At 38.3% G+C, this 22,604-nt stretch overlaps 1 protein-coding gene across 4 annotated transcripts; it reads left to right on the top strand.

Annotated features, from left to right (window-relative positions):
- Positions 1 to 13,288: 13,288 nt before the first annotated feature.
- LOC147508473 (auxin canalization protein (DUF828)) lies at positions 13,289 to 16,602 on the top strand. 4 transcript variants are annotated; one of them, XM_086600992.1, is made up of 8 exons: positions 13,289 to 13,588; positions 13,664 to 13,717; positions 13,831 to 13,899; positions 14,701 to 15,073; positions 15,216 to 15,383; positions 15,548 to 15,597; positions 16,040 to 16,097; positions 16,262 to 16,602. In XM_086600992.1, the coding sequence occupies exons 1-8, from the start codon at positions 13,409 to 13,411 to the stop codon at positions 16,471 to 16,473; spliced, it is 1,164 nt and encodes a 387-aa protein (XP_086457118.1). In that variant the 5' UTR covers positions 13,289 to 13,408; the 3' UTR covers positions 16,474 to 16,602. The 4 variants fall into 4 exon arrangements, with proteins under 4 accessions (XP_086457118.1, XP_086457120.1, XP_086457117.1 ...); XM_086600994.1 differs by having other exon boundaries at positions 13,294 to 13,588; positions 14,713 to 15,073; XM_086600991.1 differs by having other exon boundaries at positions 13,294 to 13,588; positions 13,661 to 13,717.
- Positions 16,603 to 22,604: the final 6,002 nt, after the last annotated feature.

The raw sequence follows: 22,604 nt of genomic DNA, 5'->3' as shown, positions 1-22,604 counted from the left end.
GGGATTCTGTAGCATTGCTGCTTCAGTAAAAGCTTGTGTTGCCTCTGCATCAGCTTATGCCCCCTCTGCTTCCTTTGCAGCCTCTTCAGCTTCAGCCATAGCAGTTTCTGCATATGAAACTGCATGCGGGACATACCGTTCAGCAAGGGTGCTTTCACTCTTTCTTTCCCTTTTATAGGCGTGAACTCTAGTTTCAAGTAGGTTTTCCCGAGCGTCTATGGGCTGTTGGATAATGCAGATAAAGAACAATTCAAGTCTGAATTAGGTGAAGCGGGTACTATCTGTGATTTCCCTTGGTGCCTAGCCGATGCATTCAACGTAGTCGATATACTCCAAATGAAAATGAGGGGTTTGAAGTAATAGATGTAAATAGATTCAATGAGTTTACTAACAATTTTGGTTTACATTGGAGGGAGCTCAATTCACACATGCTAACAAGCACTTGTGGCCTTCAATGAGCATATTAGACTGGTTCTTAGTTTCACCTTCCTAGGTTGATCACTTTGATGATCATACTGAGATGGATTATGATCTTGTTATAAAATTCCAAATCGAGGGTTTCTAGTGGTAATTTACAAACAATGTTGGTCTTTTCTGAAAGCACACATCATGGATGTAGTCAAGGAGTTACAAATGATTCTTTTCTTAATTGACGGCATACTAATACCTTTGTTCCTCTAGTCCAGAAGGTGACAGGAGCTTCTGACTTGGCTGATTTTCTGCCGATTAGCCTTTTGGGAGGGGGTTTTAAGATGACTGCATTAGCATTGACTATCTAACTCAAGAAGGATGTAAATGTGCTGGTGAGTGACTATCAGGGGTCGTCAATAGAAGGACGGTAGATTCAAGATGAGGTTCTTGTCGCTAATGAACTCATAGATTCAAGAAGACTATCTGGTATTACTGTTTTTTTTTTTTTTTTTTGTAAGATTGATTTTACAAAGGCTTTTGATAATATTAGTCAGACATTCCTTGACTACCTTCTTATGCGATATGATTTTTGTGGAGAAGTTGGATCAAGACATGCCTTTCAGCTACTTATTTTTCAGTAATGATTAATGGCACTCCAGTGGATTATTTCACTAGCTCGAAAGGATTAAGGCAGGAAGGTGCTCTCTTCCCCTCCTTTTCGTGTTGGTTATTGGAGCTATAACCAGAATGGTACTGCAGGCATAAAATAGGGGTCTTATCAGTTGGTTTAAAGTGGTGGAAAAGTGGAGGATTAAGGCAAGAAGGTCCTCTCTTCCCCTCCTTTTCGTGTTGGTTATTGAAGCTATAACCAGAATGGTACTGCATGCATAAAATAGGGGTCTTATCAATCGGTTTAAAGTTGAGCTTGTTTGCTTGATTTACTTGATGTTTAGCCTTGCTTATTTTATTGTTTCATTGGTGATAACTTTATGACACGAGGTTTTTTAATGGTTTGGCATTTACATGTACAATTTAGTTCAAAATCTATTAACTTTTGACTATTTTTGTCTTCTTATTTGATCTGTACCTTTATGAATGTGATCGAGTTATAACTTCGATAAGTTCTTTCTAAGCTTTTGGCCATGGGCACCAATTTACGCATATAGGAGGTGTATAGTTTCACATGTATTGCCAACTTGTGTATATTAAGTTTATTAATGTTTCTAATAAATTTACTAAAGTGATTTTTTTTTTTTAATTTGTTGTACCAGATTGGTCGATTGGTCGCCAGAAATAGTAGAATCAAGAAGAAGCTCTCGAGTGGATACTGCTTAAATTAGCATGCTATAGATATTATTTGTGGAATTTTAGTTTTGAATAATTCATTTAAATTTAGTTGAACGTTGTTAAGATTATGTGAGACGATGTTTTTTCGCAAAAAATAGTTATGTGAATTCTTTAAGATCTTTTGTATTAAATGATTTAGTAATTAAATTCATTTTGTTATGATTTGTGGTGAATTGTTATAGGGTTACTGTGTTCTATAAAAATTGTTTTGGGCAGGATTATGTAAATGAAAATGTATAGGTATATGTATGAATTGCACCATTTGTAATGTTAAATGCGTCCCAAATAAAGCGTGTGCTTTTCTAAAATTTATATCATTCGCAACAATTTTGGTGTAGCTAAAAGCTTTGATTCTACCGTAACGTAGACACCTATTGCCACACTTGGTGTGTCGCTAAATTTATGAACGTCTTTTGTCACGCCAAATGTACAGTTAAAAATTCAAACTTTCCGCACTGTGTAGCCAAATATTTAAACTTTCCACAACGAAAATAGTGTAGCAAAAGGTTGCCTTTTGCGACGCCTAGTTGTGCAGCTAAAGGTATCACTTTTGCAACGCCATCCTAGTTGTTACAAGCTCTCTTTTGCGACGCCAAGCGCTGCAAATAGTTTGAAATAAATTTGCAATTAATTTAATTTTCATAAATAAAGTAGCAACGGAATTAGTGTATTAGCAGCGTCCATAGGCGTCGCAACAAACTAGGAACATTTGCCACGCCACTTTTGGCATTGCATTTGAGTATTTGAGATGCACTTTTTAGCCACGCCTTTGCAACGCCATCTAGTGTGTTGCGACAGATCTTTTGCCAAGCTCAAAGGCACCTTTAGCGATGGGGTATGGCGCTGCTAAAAACATATTCTGTTGTAGTGATATCTAAACTTGCAAAACTCTATATACTGATAAAAAAAAACGAAGGGAAAATACAAGGTACCATAAGTGTTAATTATTGAAGAATGAAACCCATGAATGACATAACTGAACTTGAGACCCCTTTCTACGACTTAGGTGGTGTTTATGTGTATGGGAGTGGAGGGGCATGGGCTGAAAAACCAAAAATTGCACACATGAAAAAAAAATGCAAATTTTTTTAACCATATGAACCATCATGCATCTATGTGTTCATCAACTAACGATATAAGTACTTGCTTATATGTACCATCTGGCTTCAAAATTTTGCATCCGGGTAGATTCTTAATGATATCAATCTTTCTTTGCATGTCAAAGTAGCACAAGTAAATTTCACTAATACTTGTGAAGTGCTTGACACCAAGCAGTCAAGCACATACAACAGTCTTTGCCACGTGCACATTATACTCAAGTTACAAGTTTCCTCACAAACAAATTTTGTTGTAATAAACAAGATGGAGACAGATAAAAGTAAACTCACCTGCTTCAGTTATAGGGAGCTAATCAAGTGCAGCCACCAAATCCATAATCAAGGAATGGTCTGCTTTCAGATAGGAAATATGGGGGTAGCAACTAAGAACTCCCCACAGTAAAGCCAACTTCGACTCATTAAAGTGCATAGTTGACGGCTGCTCCATATGTCTAATATCTTCTATTGCCTTAGTAATAGATTCCCACAGGAAATTGCACACTCTTAGAACCTTCTTTTTAGACACCTCACTAAAGCAGAAGGAGGTTGCTTGAAGCTTCTCAAAGAATATCAGCATCAAATTTATAACTTCTTCCGATGGTGAAGCCTCAACTAGATGATTCATTGCAGTGGAATTATGAGACAAACATAAAAAATTAAGCATGAAAAAAAACCAGATCAGAGATGAGAAGTTCACAAACAATAAAGACGTCAACACAAACCTCAGGATTTGGCTTCTAAATGCTTCCGATACACATGGATCCTTTTGAACGAGATCTCTAATAAAAGTTAGCAAACTTAAAGCACCAGCCACAAATTAGAGATATCAAAAAGAAAAGGTCTAGCACGTTCAGAATATGAGGCAGAAATAGTTCTTTAGATGCCCTACCTTTCATTTATTAGCTCAAATACAGGAGCCCATTTAGATAGAAGAGAAGTGATTGTTGATGGACCACTAGAAAGCCCATCAAGAAGGCAAATCATTAACTGCAGCACCTCGTTAATAACTTCAGAAATATGATTTGCAGTAGCTTCGTCGTAAGGCACAATATATTTCTATATGAGCGACTTCACAAGATCAAGTATTGGCTGGTAGTCTGTATAAATGACCAGATGCTAGAATGCATCTGGCAGAACAACCAAATGAACCGGCCATACGGTCCATCTCTTAATAAATCTTCCGAACCAATTCATTCCTATCACTTTTTTTTAACTAAATGAATCAAAGTATTACAACTAATAATACTACAAGAAAGCCCATGTTCTTCTATAAACCTACAAGCCTCAAAAGCAGTATCAAGCATTCTAAATTTTGAATAAGTCTGTATCAACAAATCAAATACTAATGGAACTGAACTCATTATCTTGTAACTACTAAACATCATTTCCACAACAATAAATCCAGTAGAATCATACTTACAACTCTTCCTCACAGCAGTTTCAAGTAAAACTTTCGCGTCGACTCGTAGCCTAGCTCAAACTAATGTGTGAACAACCATGCAATAAGATTCAACCCCATGTTCAATGTTTTTAAACTGGTGTGATAACCAGTGGAAGAAACTTAATGCTTTTTTCGCGTCGTCGAGGGGATCTTTTAATTCAACCAAAACTTTGTCTGTGTTGGTTATGTTCATGGAATGGAATTTCTCGCTCATGGTATTCCAAGTTAAACAATCAGAAATCCATCTCTTAAAAACAATCAGAAATCCCAACCTTAACTAATACAAAATTAATAATGATTAATGAAATTAATGAAAACTAATAGAGGGGGAATCGACTGAGGAGCTTACCAGATTTTGAACTTCCATGTTTTAGCTGTCGACTCTGTTACTAAATCGGTAAAAATTAAAGTAAAAAAAAAAAAACAATAATATTTTCAATCGGTAAAAATTGATTTTTTCAATCGGTAACAAATTGATTCGAAAGAGCCTCACCTCACTAACCTAGGGTTTTAGAAAGTTGGAGAAGATAAGAAGGGAGTTTAGAAAGTTGGAGAAGATGATCCTGAAAACCCAAGATGTTTTCAGAAGTTTAGGGTTGTTAGGAAATAATTAGTTTGTTTTCAGATAATTAGTTTTTTCATGGGCTATGTGCTTAGAAGTTAGAACAATGACAAAAAATAATACCACTAGTGACTGTTTTGGCCTAATAGTAACAACAAATAGCCCAGGTTAGTCTGTGTGTGCTTGGCCAAAAAATGAAAATGCCATTTGTCACGGTTGTCAAGGTGCACGTGATAAAAGGGCTTCTACAATAGTCACAAAAACCCTTTTCTGCCATTTGTGACTGTTTCAAACAGATTAGTCACAAATAACATTTTAAAACAATCACAAAAACCCTTGTACTAGTGATACTAGGTCCCATACGTGTTCAATCGCCAAGAATAAAATTTAACAATAGCCATGCAAACACTAAAATCTTAGCTATAAAAGCCATGGGATGATTAATACAACTAAATAAACAAACGATCACCTATACAGCCACCACTTGATTCAAACATTGGTCGTACCAATCCAATTGATTTTAGTGGTTAGCTACATGCATTTTAAACATGTCACCCCCATATTGATAATGATAAAACAAGGCCCAAAAACTCAAATTTGGGGTTTACATGACCTCTCTGTACTCATACTTGAATTCTAAACCTTCGTCGTACCATGACTTGATCTCATGCTTTTTTGTGTTCCTCCGACAACCTCAAGTTGCTTCTGTGAAGGGTTCATCCCCTCCACTGTTTTAGAGACGTTGGGAGCAGCTCAGTTTGCTCCAAGTTGAATCCGGATCTCATCATCCGCAAAGGGCTCATCCCTTCCGCTACCTTGGAGATGTTGGGGGCAGCACAGTTTGTCCCAAAGTTGAATTCGGACATCATCGTCCGCGAAGGGCTCATCCCCTCCGCTACCTTGGAGATGTTGGGGGCAACTCAGTTTGCCCCCAAGTTGAATATGGAGATGTTGGGGGGCAGCTCAGTTTACCCCCAAGTTGAATTCGGACCTCATTGTCTACGAAGGGCTCATCCCCTCTACTGCCATGGAGATGTTGGGGGCAGCTCAGTTTGCCCCCAAGTTGAATATGGAAATGTTGGGGGCAATTCAGTTTAGCCCCCATGTTGAGTATGGAGATGTTGGGGGCAGTTCTGTTTAGCCCTCAAGTTGAATATGGAGATGTTAGGGGCAGTTCAGTTTAGCCCCCAAGTTGAATATGGAGATATTGGGGGCAGTTCAGTTTAGCCCCCAAGTTGAGTTCGGACATCGTGTCCGCGGAGGGCTCATCTCCCCTCCGCTCTCTGGCTTAGAAGCAGCTCATTTCTATCTCTTCGTCTTTCTTTTTTCTGTAACCTGAAACTTTCATATTAGTGGTTGCACAAATAATACGTGATTTTTAACGAAGAACATTAATTCAGCACAAGCATTTGCATACAAATATAACGGCGATCATACGCTCCAAACGGTGTACATTCTGTCTTACCCTGAGGTGTACAACCACGTTTCTCATTCATGGTCCATGACCTCCTAGAGCGAATAGGTTCGCGGAATACCGCGAGGTCTGGGGACAATCCCAATATGTCCCCCCTTACATCTCTGCCAAGGACGGGGACAAGGCTTGCTTGCCCCCAGTGTAACTTTGGTTGACGGCCGAGTCACTACTCGTCCGTCTATTATATACATGACGACAAAATAAACGAGTTACGTGCTGCGGTGTATGTCTCTCCACCTTTTTTGTAATCATCTTACCATCCGTATTCAGACGCTCGAAGCAGTTGATCTCTGTCCCAACCTATTAATCTCATCCTTTCTCTACCTCGAACTCCCTCGCCGTCGACATTGTTGAACACTCTTGCTCCAGCTCTAAAATTGATTAAAAAGTACTATAGTTGAAGGTTGAATGTATGGTAGGATGCTGGCATTGGGCTCCTAGCTGCGGATCTGCGGATGGAACTATTGACAGCGGTGGTGTTCCATTCTGTTTGATAGCGCAAAACATATCCAACTGCCCCAAATTCTATATTTACATGTGGGTCTGCGGATGGCTCCTCCCATCTGCCCTCATGCGTATATGCAAGTTCAGCTAAACTCGAGACATACAACTTACTGCATCATTGTCCTCATCTGTCGATCACCACCACAACCATGGACCGCATCCAAAGTCACAGAGAACCAATCGTTCACACCCCTCGTATCCACCATCAAAACTGACTTATGTATAATGGCAGCATATCAAGCGTACAGTACCTGCATAACAACGTGTAGCACACCCTGGGAGGAAAATCAAATCTAATTATATCCTTTAAAAGAAAGTTGAACTGAATAAAAGAAAGAGCCCTCGCCGAAAGAGGAAACAAATTTCAAAGCCATGGTGACATTATTTTCCACATAATTTGTTGGAAGGTGCTACTCCATATCAGCTGCATCCAGCTAACCAACTCAGCTTCAATGGGATGTGAACGCAGAAAGATATATCTAGTTCGCGGATAACACCCTTGTTTTGACATCATCTCTAATAGTCACCAATGAGAATATACAAAACAGAATGTCCTGCGGCAACTCACTACAAGCATCCCCTATGACAAGCAATTAACCTCACAGGCACAACAGCAATTAATCTCGTTTCATCTTCATCAATCATATAATAATAGTCCACTCTTAACGCAATCTGCACTCCTGCAACAATGCAATTTGGAACTTGTTAATTGCAATTAAGTCTCCCCGCCCTCCACTTCTCGAGCATAGCCTTAGCAGCATAATTGTTTTCCCAACTTGGCGAAGAGTAGCCGGGACTTGAGACATCTCAACCTATACTTTAGACAGTTATCCATAAAACTTATAGATAGCAGCTTGAGAATTGAGATAGATGAAAACCCGCGTTCACTCTTATTTCTTGTTGTTTACTTGCACCATGTGACAGAGTGACAAACTACCTCATCTTCTTTTTCCATCATTAAATTCTCTCCCTCACTTCACAATATAATCTCACCACATATAAAAACACTCCCTCTTCCTCTGTCAATAGTCAATCCTCCAACCCACACACTTCACCGCCAGTTCCCACACACAAAATAATAATCTGCATCAAACCAGAAAAGCACCAAGCGAAATATTGATAAAGATGGGGAATTTGGTGCTGCCCTTCAGCAGAAGAAATATCTCAAAAGAGATCCCCTATGATCTTTCAAATATGTCCCCCAAAGCTACAAATAGTTGATAACATTCATCTAAGATAAGGCATATTATGGGCAGAAACATGGAATTCAACTTCTCCTGTATCAATCAAAGAATGTGCTCTAATATATAACAACAAAGTTCTCACCATTTTCTCGAAATAAAACCAAACTTCTCTCGACAATAATACAATACCAAAACCTCCATATAATCAAATACATAAAGCAATCCTGAAAATTGTACCCACTATATAAACGAAGACTGATCGGAACTTCACCTCAGCACGCAAAAAGCTGCTTCCTTTGGAATCAATGGCAATAGCAACTTCAAATTTCACACAACGTACATGCAAATGAATGTTTATATTGGCGCACCAAACCACGCACACTGTTTATATCCAATGCAAACCACATGTCCATCACGACATCACCAAGCTCTCAACGAGGACCCAATACCCAAACCTTGCACGTAACTTACTGCTGGAACTTATGACCGTGCACTCGCCACTTGCAGCACATTGACAACAATGAACATAAAACAAGAACCATAATGGGGATCAGAAAAAGGAATCAAAATTAGACAGGAAACCAGAATCACCAAATTGGAATAAGAATAATGAAATCAAAATCGGAACAGGAATACCATAATAGGAACAAGACCTGCAGAACTGGAATGGGCTGAACTTGACCCATTTCACCTTCTTCTCCACTGATTTTCGGTCACAGCAAATCCAACAATTTCCGCCATACATAGAATCAAACAAGCAAGAAATAGATACCCAAATCAGATTCCAATCACATCGAAAACAGAATATACCACCTATACTAAAAATAGAATAGACCGTCGATGCTAAAGTTTCTGTCGTTGTTCCTACTATCCCAGCTATTTCGTCAAACACTTGTTGTTCCCATCTTCCTAATCGCGAAAACACACTTTTGAATACTCTGCAAAAATTATTTTGCTAAAAAGAAGTGGATTATGTTATTGACTGACTCCATTCCGCGGACTCGAGGTATGACGGTTCAACCAATTTCTCAATCTATACAACAACCATGGTTAAAGTCACTCTATAAGTGAATGTCCTCGGCATCTGCCATTTTCTATTGTCCTTTGAAAAACACGATCTCTTGCTGACACACAACAACTGGTTCTGGAAATTGGTTCCGAGTGGTTCTCGAGAATAGAAAATGCCTTTTCTATCAGTATTCCTCTTCGTTTTGTTTTGCAACCCTTAAGGTTCAATATATCACTATCTCCTTTGACCGGTCCCTTCAGAAAGTCTCCTTAAGCTGCCCTACAATGGAAAAATTCATTACAAAAGGTTGTACTTGGTTTGGAATAAAAAACCTTGACATTTCTGCTCCCAAGCTTCAGATGTTCACTATAGACGATGGGTGGACTAGCAGTTTTTGTGATTGTGCAATAAAAGTTCTGCGGAGAGTCTCCTCTTGTAAATCCTTTTTCTTTTACCTCAGACTTTACTATTTAATCATCTATCAAAAGAACCTCTTCAATGAGAGAGCTTCTCAATAACTTTTAATTTGTTTCCTTCGATTCCCCACAGACGGTGCCATTGTATGAACCCAATTCATACCCCTCAACCTCACATCTCCTCTCTCCTCTCCTCCTATTTGAACCTCTCAGCTGAACCCACTTGGGGCTGCCTATGTACCCCCAAGTCCTTCTCGGAGGATCAAGTTGTCTCGTAGTTCTCCCCCCCCCCCTTTTTCCTCCCTTCCTTTCTTGCCGCCTCCTTTTCCTTTTCCTTCCCCTTTTCTCTCTCCTTCCTCTTTTCTTTAGGTCACAGTCACTGAGCTTCTCTCATCTTTGGCCCCAGCCCTTTGGCCCAAAACCATACGAGGCCCCCACTTGTCTCTCTATCGCTCCTTTTACCTGTGATGTCTGTGGTCATGAATCTGGCTCACGCAGTTGCCCTATGACTGGTTCAAGCCCATAAGGTGCACCAGTATTTTATGCACTGTAATTTCGATTCTCTCTAGCACTTCGTTAACCCTTTTGTCATATTTTATTCCAAAATAGTAGGAGACTATAAATATTTTGAAATAGTGGGGGATTGTTGGAATTCTTTTTCGTGTATTTCAAACTACTTGTATACAGAGTGGAGAAATATAACAATGAGTGTTCCCTCCTACTTTATGTTTGTGTGATAGTCCCACATTGGTAAGCTACCACTAACTTTATCGGGTTCGGGCTTGAGCTTGGGCTTCTCATGTGTGATATGTTAGTGGGCTTAGCCAATTCCCAAAACTAGTTTTGCTTCTTAAACAAGTTTTGGATTCCTTATTACAGTAGGTTTCTAATATTGTATTAGAAACAAAAACAAACCTTTGATCTCTATATAAAGAGGACTCATGTCCAAATCTAAGCACTCAATAAAGAAACTCAAAAACCTTTTCTTTCTCTTCTTCCTCCAATTGCCAGAGAGAGTTGTATTGTTGTTATAGAGAGTAGCTTATTGAAGTGTTGAAGTGTATATTAGTCTACTTCTGTCATTGAATCCTGTGAGTAGAGACGCCTGTGAAGCCTTTACATCATTTAAGGGGGCAAAATCAAGTGTATTCACACGCCTTGAGAGTCCGTTCTTCCTCTATCCTTTTGTTCTATTCGATTATCTAATCCCTATAACACCCAAAAAAGAATTAAACTCGGAGCAGAAATTATAAAACTAGAAAAAGCTTACAGTCCATAACCTATGTAATTGCAAAGTAATCACGTTAATCAATTTGGGAAATTAGAACTTTGGAAGCATCCAACTCTTTTAAATGATACCGATATAGTAAAAATAATGAGAGAAGTGTATTGAACTGGACTTTAGGATGCACTCAGTCGCCAAAAAACAGTCAAGGGAGTGCAATACAAAAACAAAATGAAGTCCTGAGTCTTGAACCCTTTGATAATTGATAATTGATAATTGATATAATGATATGCTCATATGAGTCCTTTTGTTTTTTGCTTAACTTGGGACTACTTTTTTATTTTGATGGAACCAACACTTTCTTACATAATTATCCCCTAAGGGCATCTCCAATGGAGGGTGTAAATTGTTTAAAGTGTAAAATTTACACTCTAAATGTCAAAAACATGTTTCCAATGGGGGGTGTAAATCCCAGGTGATAAGCTAATAGCTAATATGGAGAATTCCCCATCCGCATTAGTTAATAAACATTTCGGATGTTATTTGGAAACGCTTTTGTTTTTTTTTAGAATTGTAACGTTTATGACGGGTAAAGACCGTTTTATTGGTTGGCTTTTAATAAATTTCGGACGTTTTGACGTGCGGTTTGTTTTTTTTTGTTAAACCCTTTACGACGGATTTGGAAAACTCTTAAACTTTATTGCATTGGATACCATTTTGGATGTGGAAACTATTAATGTGTAAGAGGGGCCATAAAATCCTAATGGCACCTATAAGGTTATATATACCCCATTGGAGATGCTCTAAGCCTCCTCATTTAAGTTTAATGGGGGAATAAAATACAAGACAAAACTACACACATTAAGTTTGGCAACATAGTCAGCTACTCGGTTTGTCTCCCTATATAGCACTGGCTGAATCGACAAACTTAAAAGGTCTCACTCTTCGTTCTAATAGATCACACTGTGTTAATACAGTATCAAGGTGGCTTTGAACACCCAGTCACAATATGCACAGCGTGATCCTCAATAAGGATTCAATTTGATGTGAGGATCGGACAATATTACAGTAATCCCCAAAAAAAATTGGGTAACATGGGCATTTTGGGGGGCAAACCACAAGCAAAGACTTTGATAGGCCTTAAGAAATGCCTAAATGAGTTGCAATCCGCCATTCCGCCTTAGTGCGCACTACAAACACGTATAAACGTCATCACCGCTTGCAAGGTAAAAATGTAAGATGCAACCGAGCCCGGCAGCCAGCTGATCAGGTGAACGTTACAGATTTATGGGTTAACGAGTACCCCCACTAGACCGTGGTTTTTTTGTGTGTATTTGAAGAGAGACTCTAATTTCTCCATCTAGTAAAGAGGAAATCCTAATTAACTCATCTAGTAGGAGGAATTAATACTAGTTAACCCTAAATTTATTATCAAATCGCTCGTCACATGCTCTAATGAATACCATCTAAACATAAGCCCAGAATCCCATCAACAGGGGAGATTAATGTGACCTCATAGCGGCCACTTAAAAGTTATACAAAACCATAAAAGGCTACTCCAGCTACTTCCACATTGTATTTTATAACAAAAAGGAGTTTGATTTTAAGTTTAATTAAACACTAAACAATCATGGGAGTTCTATTATAAATCTAAAGAACAATTAGCTTCAATGATATATGTCTAGCTCATTTGTCCATTGATATGGATATGGCCCAAGTGCACGTTTAGTTATAATGCTTGACAGATCTTCATTTCTATCATCTCCTTTTAGTTGAATATTGGTTAAGGGGTTTCAAGGTAGTGGCTCCCAACAACCGTAAGCCCACCAATTTAATTCATTTGGACAATGTTCAAAATTAGCTTAATATTCTTGGCTTGAATCTAACGCTAGCAATGGAGGGACAATCTTGCTTCTCTTTAATATATCATACTAAACCATATACGACATGCTTTGATCATGGGTGGCATGTGTTCAACCTCATTGTGAGATTCTTTGGGCTCTCTGCAATCAAATCCTCTCTATCTATATGCTTAGAGGGACCCTTGGTTATTTAATTGAATTATTAAACTTGCAAAGTTAGTTGGATTAGCTTTGCCAACTGGTACTCATGTGGTTCTTTTCTTTTGAAGGATCCCTGGGTCGGAATTGTGGAAATGCGAACATCTGTTTCTGTGTCTCGACAAATTTAGGGGACACAATAAGAATGTGGTTCAAATTCTGATTGTAACATGTCTCCCACTTAATTTCTTTCCAAAATGGTTGATCCAGTTAGCTCGGTTGATTTGATTCTCGGCTTAGAATTCAGCCCTGTCTCTATAAGTTGCACATGCTTGGATATTAGCGACTGAAAAGCATTACGGGAGCTTCCTAGAAGCTTGGAATGTAGCCTAGCATTTGTGAATATTATTTGCCATATAAATCCGCCAGTATTAGCGCAAAATACACTAACTAAACTAAGAGATTGCTTGATCTGGCGTGATCAACGAAAAACAAATAAATAAAAGAACCCCCCCTCCCCCCTTCTTTTTGGACCTCTAAACAGGTTGTCATAGTAATTCACTGTGATAATCATGCTTTAGTGAATTAATGACATTGCTACTTTTCCTCTCCCCCAAGTCCCCACTCTTCTTATAAGAAGTTATATATATTATATATATCTCAACATGCAGTTAGTCTTCTCATTGTCATGTATAATTTCTTCTCCAAACTAATTGTGTTGAGTGTTCCAAGTCGTAAATGAGTCCAGACTGCAAGCTAACAGTTCCCCAATCACCAGTAGAACCAATGGATTTTCTTTCGCGTGATTGGTGCAAGTCTACACTTCAAGTTTTCCATCCAATTGCACTTGATCAAACGGTTGTCCTTCGAGATTATCCGCATAAGGCCTCTGCTAACGACGTTAAAGCTCCATTACCGGTGAGTAATAGATGCTATATAGCTAATTTACATGCAACTCAATTAAAAGAACTGAGAGTGTTTATGCTGCAGAAGATGGACAGGAGCACAAACATGGATGTACCACCTTGGATAGGCAAGGATATTAAGGTAAGCATCTAACAACACCATAACTTAATTTGCTGGTTATATGTGTTAGGATAAACTGCTGATAGTTTAAGCCTAATATGACTAATTATATAATTTGAACTTTTCTTTGCTAGTCTTGGATATGGCTACAACAGGCGATGCATCCAGAAATAAACTACCATAGTTGTTTCAGAAAGAAGTTGGTATGTTTATATTCATCAAACAATTATCTTTTGTGCTACGTGTCATATGTTCTTCATGGTTGAGAATTGTATAAACACCAAACAATTACTCAAGATGCAGATGGACTAATAATGGTGAACAAATCCTAGCAATTGTTTATGCCCTGCCAGGTAGGAACATGTTCAATGGCAACTTCAGAGTTGATCACACTGGTAACATCCAACACCAAAAATGTTCCTAAAATCTCAATTCTTCTAACACGAGTTACTGATAAACTTTTGAGCTATAGCCCTGTTTAAACTTTAAAGAGGGAAAAAAGTGCATAACAATCAATTTTTGAACTGTACTAGATATTTGTGTTACAGTGTTAGGGTTGGTAAAAGGAGCGTGCTGCAGAATGTCAAGTTAGTAAGGTGAAATACCATCAAAATGTTGTAGTCACTAACAAATTCCCAACAAGTTAACATTGATGGACCTTCCAATCCCATGTAATTTGGCCTTCTATCAAGAAACAACACATTTTCCTCGAAGCAGCACTGGTGCCTTCGATGGACGTAATATATATATATATATATATATACTGATGGAGAATCTATTGACGTAAACATCATCCAAAATTACAATCTCTTGATTTTCTTACCTAGATATTTTTTCTACTAATCATGTGACGACCACAGTTGTATTCTTGCGTGTTCTGGATCGCTGAACATATCTGTGTGCATATAACTGACCATTTAAACAGAAGCTGACATATAATAGTCTGCATATATATAACTAATCATGTAAACAGAAGAATACACACATTCTTAGCAAAGTAATAGCACTTTTTGCAGTTTCCATGGAAGATGACGACTCCATTTAAGAACATGTCCTTAAAGAAATGGTTCAAGGAAATAAGGCAGAAACGCAAGGAGGAAGATAGATTACAACGAGCCGAAGTGCATGCTGCCATATCTGTTGCTGGTGTTGCTGCAGCACTTGCGGCTGTTGCAGCAGAAAACACAACAAACAACAAAACCGACAGCAACAAAGAAGTTGTGCTAGCTTCGGCAGCTGCATTGGTTGCATCGCAATGTGCAAAAATGGCTGAAGCCATGGGTGCAAAGCGCGAACAGCTCAGCACTGTCATGGGCTCAGCCATGACGAGCGCTAGTGCCACAGAGATCCTAACACTCACAGCAGCAGCTGCAACATGTAATTTGCAAAGCTCTCTTCTAAATTTCCCATTAAGTACTCATTGGATTTTTCCTATAGAACACACACAGCTTTCGATTGATATATATATAGATAGATAGCAAATTTCAAATTTGTGACTATGTTCCATTTGTTTGTGTAGCACTAAGAGGAGCAGCAACTTTAAGAGCACGACCAGGTCGCAGAGATAGATTCAATGGAAGCAAACCTGTGATTCCAATTGAAGACAGCACCGAGGTTGATTTTGACTTTGACAAGTTCAGATCTACTCTTGCCAAGGGAGCTGATCTTAGCTTTGTAAAATCAGATGGTAAGTAAATATAGAGATTATAAGCATATGTTCATTGCTCTCTAATGCTGGCCGCGTTGGCTCTCATTACTTCACGGTACTCCGTGCACACCACTTAACGTATCATTTTACTTGTGTATTCTATAAATACCTCTGTTCATGTCTCCATGTTTACTGTGATTTAGGAAAAAGCGTGTACAGATCAGTCTCAGTCATCCTCAACGGAGAAGCCAAGGTCAGATCTCCGATATCATCATTGGATAAAGTATTATAAGAAAGAACTAAACCCAAATAACTCTTCTATCCATTATATTAGAGTTCATTTCTTAATACAAATAGTACTAATAGGCAAAATACCGGTACCATAAACTGAAATTTTATTTAAATAGTTTTGACACAACCAGTTGCTGAATTTGTAGTTTGGTTCTGCGAAATACTAGCCGATACTGGGAATTATGCGTGTCGTCCTATGGTTGTTATTCTGTAATATCAATCACAAAATTCAGTAATTTATGTAGTGATTAACCAAAAGTCTTCATGAAATTTGTCCAACGGGCTCCGTGATAAAAGGCTTTTATGGTTATTACCGAAAAAAACAAAAGGCTTTTATGGGGCCGTCAACATTTCGATCAATCCAAGATTCATGGCCCTGTTCTGACCAAGTTTTCTTTGCACAGGTAATTATCAAAATCAGGAAGATTAATATGTTGACAGCATTTGCACGTACAAAAGAATGTAAGTCGACTCTTTCCTTGTATCCAAAATACGTGATTGCCCACTCCCAAAAATCTTGAAATTACACACTAAATAAAAACAACAAAAAATGATCATGAATGAATAGATGATGCAGATTTACATACTGATCTTGGATTACATCATATGTTGTTGATTGATTACAGTTGTTGTACTTGACCTGCACGCGGAGCTATATCAAGATTCAATCAGTGGTGATGACTCATACTATCTTGTGTTAACCACAAATAGAGGGACGATCAAGCTAGATATGGAGGATGATTATGATCGTTACAACATGTGGGCTCTAACCATAAATCATATGTTGATGCTCTCAACGTCATTTTCCGGCTATGAACTACAATTCTATAGAAATTAATTCGTTTGATGTGCTGTATCTTGTAGGTTTCTTTTTCACTAGTTTTCGAACTCGTTCTACGAATAAGTTGCGTTTAATTATAATTTTCTTGTAAATAAATAATCATTAATACAATCTTATTTGAAAGTATTTTTGTTTATTATAGTAATTTCTTAATTGTTTTTTTTCCTGGAGTGATTTTTATCATGTTTTTTTTTTATGATGGGTATTGTTTTGCGTTTGATAATGTAAGAAATGGGGCTCAGCCCCTTGGTTTGAATCCGGATGAGTGTAAACCCCTTCCTATCGACCCATATCACATAATCTCCGTATTTATCGGCCCATATTACATAAACTCCCTGCTTTCTAATATCAGCGAAATTCCAGTCCGATTTCTATTTCCTATTTTATTTTATTACCCGTTTTACCTTTTTTCCATATTCATCGTAATTTCAACCAAGAAGAATCTATCAATGAAGAAATTGATAGATTATTTCAACCCATCGATCAGCACAAAGAAACTGACTCTAATAATGATGGGATCCCTCTTCATAACGTGAACAGCAAGAGTCTTTTAAAAGTTCTCGAGTATTGCAAGATGCATGTTGAATGTCATGATATTGATGGGATTCACAATTTATTTACCTCGATCAAGTTACTTTGTCTGAGATCATGTTGGTATGCGTGATTCATCTCTATTTTTTCCCTTCTCTGTTTTGCTTTCTAGGGTTTATGTGAATCTTATTGTTTATCTTAATATATATATATTTGAAATTAGGGGGTTTTCTTAGAATATTGTTATTGATTGTGCCAATGATCCCCATAATCAATACCACGACCACAGTGTGCTTACCAGTGTGCTAGGCCATTTTTTGCGACACGAATAAAACGATGATTAAATAGTAAATCTCACGCGGATATTCGCTACCTGTAGTACTTTGCCTGGTCGGTACTCGCTGCCTGTAGTGATCCGCCTCTCATTTTTATCTAGTTGTAATTCATCTTCGGATTTTTTTTTTTCAGAGCTAATTTGAACCATGATACCATATTACATTATTACCATAATTGATGCCTGAGAGTCATGTATAGAAACATCATCTTTGGGCACTGAGTGTCTTTAATGTCTTCTTCATATTCTGCAACTCTGACTTTTCACTGGAAATTAAATTAGATCAGGTGTTTATGGCTCAATGTTGGTAAATTTTTGTATAGACTAATCTGAATCTTGCATAAATACTAGGATAGGCTCTGTGATTCTCTGTATGTGCATTATGTGCAATAATGTGCATGATTGAGGGGCTCTTGTTTCTTGTCCAATGTTCTCTTTCGATTTACTCGATGGTAGCTCGAGTTGATTGTTTGCTCTCTTTTTCTACAGGCAGCAAACTATCTGAACATTAAAAGCTTGGTTGATCTAGTAGTTCAGACTTTCTCTAACATGATGAAAGGAAAGACACCAGCTGAGATCTACTCGACATTCAACATTAATGATGTTTTTCCTCCCGTTCAAGTGAAGGAAAATAGGAGCACCTGGATGGTGTTATTCAAATGATGGATGTTCTCTCTTGGAATTTGGGAGAGTGCTTGATAGAGTTTGATGGTTGGAAAGATTTTAAAACCATATTACATAGCTAGTTTTACAGTTAGTAGTTAGTGAATATATAGTTGGTTTCTAGTAGGAATATTTTGAATGGTGGGATTCTTACCTCCTTTTTATCATGTATTCATGTGTGTGGTTGAGCTCATTTAACTCCAACGGTAGTTCCTCTGCTATGTATATAGATACTTTTGTTTTGTTCCTTTGGACATATTTATAAATGAATATATTTTCTATGTTTGTTCCATTTATATGCTATTTGAGGCGGTTACACTGTGGGTTTGTTCCTGGGCTGCATAATAATACTTAGAACAGGTGAGTTAGAACTTAAATGTCACTCTCAATTGGGGAATTGCGCGATTCTGATTTAAATAGGAACCCTGAAATTCTACCTGTTGTAGAACCTGTTCAAGCTCCTCTTTCTCGTCGTCCGGCTGGCCTTGGTGGCGCTGCTCCATCGATTGTTCATTTTGATGTTATATAGACACATTTTGTAAAACTATATTTACAGTCACTGAATTTTTATAGACATTTTTTTGACATTTGAGTTCTAACCAAGTGACGCGAGTTATGGAAATATGAATTTTCATATGCAAATATGAAGTTACATATGTACATACAAATTTACATATGCAAATATGAAATTTCATAGACGTTTATCTGACAACTGACAGGTGACACAGGTTATGTAAATATGAATTTTCATATATAAATATAAATATAAATTTTCTTATGAAAAAAAATTTCATATGAAAATTTAAACTTAAATAGGTTAAGAAGACTGTGTAATTTTATATTGTCATATGTAAATACAAATTTACATAGGATGACGTCAGCCCGGTTTGTCCTTAAGCCGAAATTATTAGTAAAGATTGATGACGTCAGCCCGGTTTTTACAAGGGTATTTTGGTCTGTTTGGGTATTTTAAAAAAATAGGGGGTTTTTATGGGTTAGTATGTAATGAGGGGGTTTTTATGCTGGTTATGTATCAACCAGGGAGATTAAACCCAAAATCTGTTTGATAATGGGTTATGTTTGTTTAAAATTGTTATTATGTTCATTAATCTATCCAAGTACTACATTGTGGGCTATTGTGTCAAATAATAACAAGTGCAACTTCTCCATATCTTTCTCACGAAAACTTCTCGTCTTCAACAATGGCGAAGTGGATTAAATGCAAAATGACAAGGAGGTGGCGAAGTATACTATATATCTTCAACAGTATCAATAATTCAGCGATTCATAAGTAGTGCTAGTAGTAAACGGGACAATGACAAATCGACGTGGGATAACGACAAGGAGGAGGCATTTCGCTGCAGTTGAAGGCAAGTCATTCCAATTGGAATGTGTTGGGGTTTAATCACCAATATCAGTCGATTCCCTACTACAGAAATAACTTGTATTTGAATAATAACCACTCCAATTAACAATCTAAAATATTTCCTACAACCAAACTAACATGCCCAACTCGCTAAACAACTATTAACAACCAATAATAATGTAAAGCAGTAAAAGCAAACCACAACACAAAGATATATCGTGGTTCGGCCAATGGTGGCTACTTCCATAAGAGCTAATCTTTTTATAAAGTGGGAAAGAAGATTACAATCACTCCTTGCAGTCTCTCACCTTACTAGATCACTTCTCTCTCTTTACAAGCTTGTATCTCTGTAAAGGTTATCTCTCAATCTTGATAGCTTTCAAGATTGGGTTTTCTCTTACTTCTGTGTTGTCTCACGTATCTTCTGACTTGGTTAGGTTTTGCCAAAAACCCCAACTTGTATTGCAAACTCACGGTTCACAAAAAATAGAATGTTGCCGAAAATAGGCATGGGCGCGGGGCGCGCTTAATCGCTTGGAGGTTCATCAAGGCAAGAGTGCGGGTCGCGCTTCGAGAAAGAACAAATCGCGTCGTCGTCGCGGCGAATTTTCTTCACGCTAGACCGAACTTTCTCCTCATGTGAGGGATAACTCCAACAATCTCCCCCCGAACGGTGAGGGGGGATACCCCCGCAATTTCCAAATCAACAGGAAGAGTCTGCTACCATTCGGGCGTAGCCTGAACAAACATCAAACTTACCTTTCAGTAAGACTTTGGTCATCATATCCGACCCGTTCTTGTCGGTATGGATTTTCTCGATACACAAATGCTTGTCTTCGAGTACTTCTCTAATCCAATGATAATGCACGTGTATGTGCTTGGATCTAGAATGAAAACTCGGATTCTTGCTCAAATGGATGGCGCCTCGACCGGCCACATAGAACTACAAACTGTTTTTTTTTTTAGCCCTAGTTCGTCGAAAAACCTCTTCATCCATAGCATCTCTTTGCAACACTCAGTGGCTGCAATATACTCGGCTTCTGTAGTGGAGAGGGCAACACACTTTTGCAACTTTGATTGCCAAGAAACTACTCCCCCTGCAAAAGTAACTAGATAACCGGAGGTGGACTTCATCGAGTTAACATCACCTGCCATGTCTGCATCAGTGTAGCCTTTAAGTCAGGGATTACTTCCACCAAAACACAGATACGATTTGGAAGTACCCTTAAGATATCTCAATATCCACTTAACACCTTCCCAATGCTCTTTCATCGGATTTGACATAAATCAGCTTACAACACCAATGGAGAAAGCAATATCCGGTCTTATACACACCATTGCATACATCAAGCTGCCCACTGCGGATGCATAAGGAATCTTTTCCATCTGACTCTACTCATGCTCACCCTTTGGACACATCTCTTTGGTCATACAGAACTGGCCACCAAGCGAACAACTGACTGGCTTCGCTTGATCCATGTTAAATCTCTTCAACACCTTCTTAATGTAGCTTTTTTGAGAAAGCCACAACTTCCCACTCTTTTTGTCATGAGTGATCCGCATCCCAAGTATCTGCTTTGCATGACCCAAATCCTTCATCTCAAAGGACTTACTTAAGTCTTTCTTCAGCTTGGATATCTTGTTAATGTTTTGGCCAACTATCAACATATCATCCACATACAACAAGAGCGCTATGAAATCCCTATCTGGAAATCTCTGAACAAACACATAATGATCGAAGCAGACTTCTTGTATCCTTGCTTTGCCATAAAAGAATCAAACTTTATGTACCACTGTCTCGGTGCTTGCTTCAACCCATACAAGCTCTTTATCAGCTTGCATACTAGGTACTTGACCTCAAACCCTTCTAGCTGGTCCATGTACACATCTTCTTCAAGGTCTCCATGAAGAAAAGTTGTCTTAGCATCTAGCTGCTCAACCTCTAGGTTCATACTTGTGGTCATACTCAATACCACCCAAATAGAAGTCATCTTCACTATAGGAGAGAAAATCTCATCAAAGTCAATACATTTCCTTTGACCAAATCCCTTCACAACAAGGCGAGCTTTGTGCCTTGGGTGTGGATTGTTCTCCTTATGCTTGACCTTGTAGATCCACTTATTCTTGAGAATTTTTCTTCCTTGCGGTTTCTCAACTAACTCATAAATGTGGTTCTTATGCAAAGAATCTATCTCGTCATGCATGACCTTCAGCCACTTTTCTTTGTCTATACCTTCAAGTGCCTCTTGATAATACATAGGTTCTCCACCATCCGATAGTAGAATGTACATATGTAGTGGATACTTGGTTGTAGCTAGTCTTTCTCTGTCTGACCTCCTCGCCATATCTGCTGGTGCCTCAGAAGGATGCACTTCTACTTGCTCTGGTGGTGGTTCATTCACTTCATTTACATCTTCTATACCAATAGGTTTTATCCCATCATGAGCAATAAGATTCTCATCATGAGCTTCAAACTCATGGTTCTCTGCATTCTCAATCAACAAGATCATTGGTGAAAGCCTATAGTTTCTCACCCTCCTCAAAGTCTGCTATGGTTTGGTCTTCCAAGAATACAACATCTCGACTTCGGATTACCTTCTTGTTAATTGGATCATAGAGTTTGTAACCAAACTTTTAATCTCCATAACCCAGAAAAATGCACTGCTTGGCTTTGTCATCAAGCTTGGATCTCTCATCCTTCGGAATATGCACAAATGCCCTACACCCAAATACCCTCAAGTATCCATAATCAACATATCTGCCGGACCATACTCTCTTTGGATAATCACTATTTAGAGGCTTTGACGGAGATAAGTTGATCACATGCACGGTTGTACGCATTGCTTCTACCCAGTAGGTTCTAGGTAGCTTAGAGTGAGATAGCATGCATCTCATCCTCTCTATAATGGTACGATTCATTCTCTCTGCTATTCCATTCTATTGCGGTGTCTTGGGAATGTTCTGCTCATGACGAATCCCATGACTCTGGCAATACTCTTCAAATGGCCCAATGTACTCACCCCTATTATCTGAGAGAATGCACTTCAACAACTTCCTTGTCTCTCTTTCCACCATGCTATGGAATTTTTCAAACACGCCTAGTACTTCATCCTGGGTCTTCAGACTATATACCCATACCTTTCTTGATGCATCATCAATGAAGGTCATGAAGTATAAAGCTCTCCCGTGGGACTTCACTTTTATATGACCACATAAGTCTGTGTGCACTAGTTC

This window comes from Coptis chinensis, chromosome 3 (assembly GCF_015680905.1).
Source record: "Coptis chinensis isolate HL-2020 chromosome 3, ASM1568090v1, whole genome shotgun sequence".
In the NCBI taxonomy this organism is placed as follows: domain Eukaryota; kingdom Viridiplantae; phylum Streptophyta; class Magnoliopsida; order Ranunculales; family Ranunculaceae; genus Coptis; species Coptis chinensis.
Note: the sequence above shows the minus strand (reverse complement) of the source record. Positions and strands in the feature narration are given on the sequence as shown.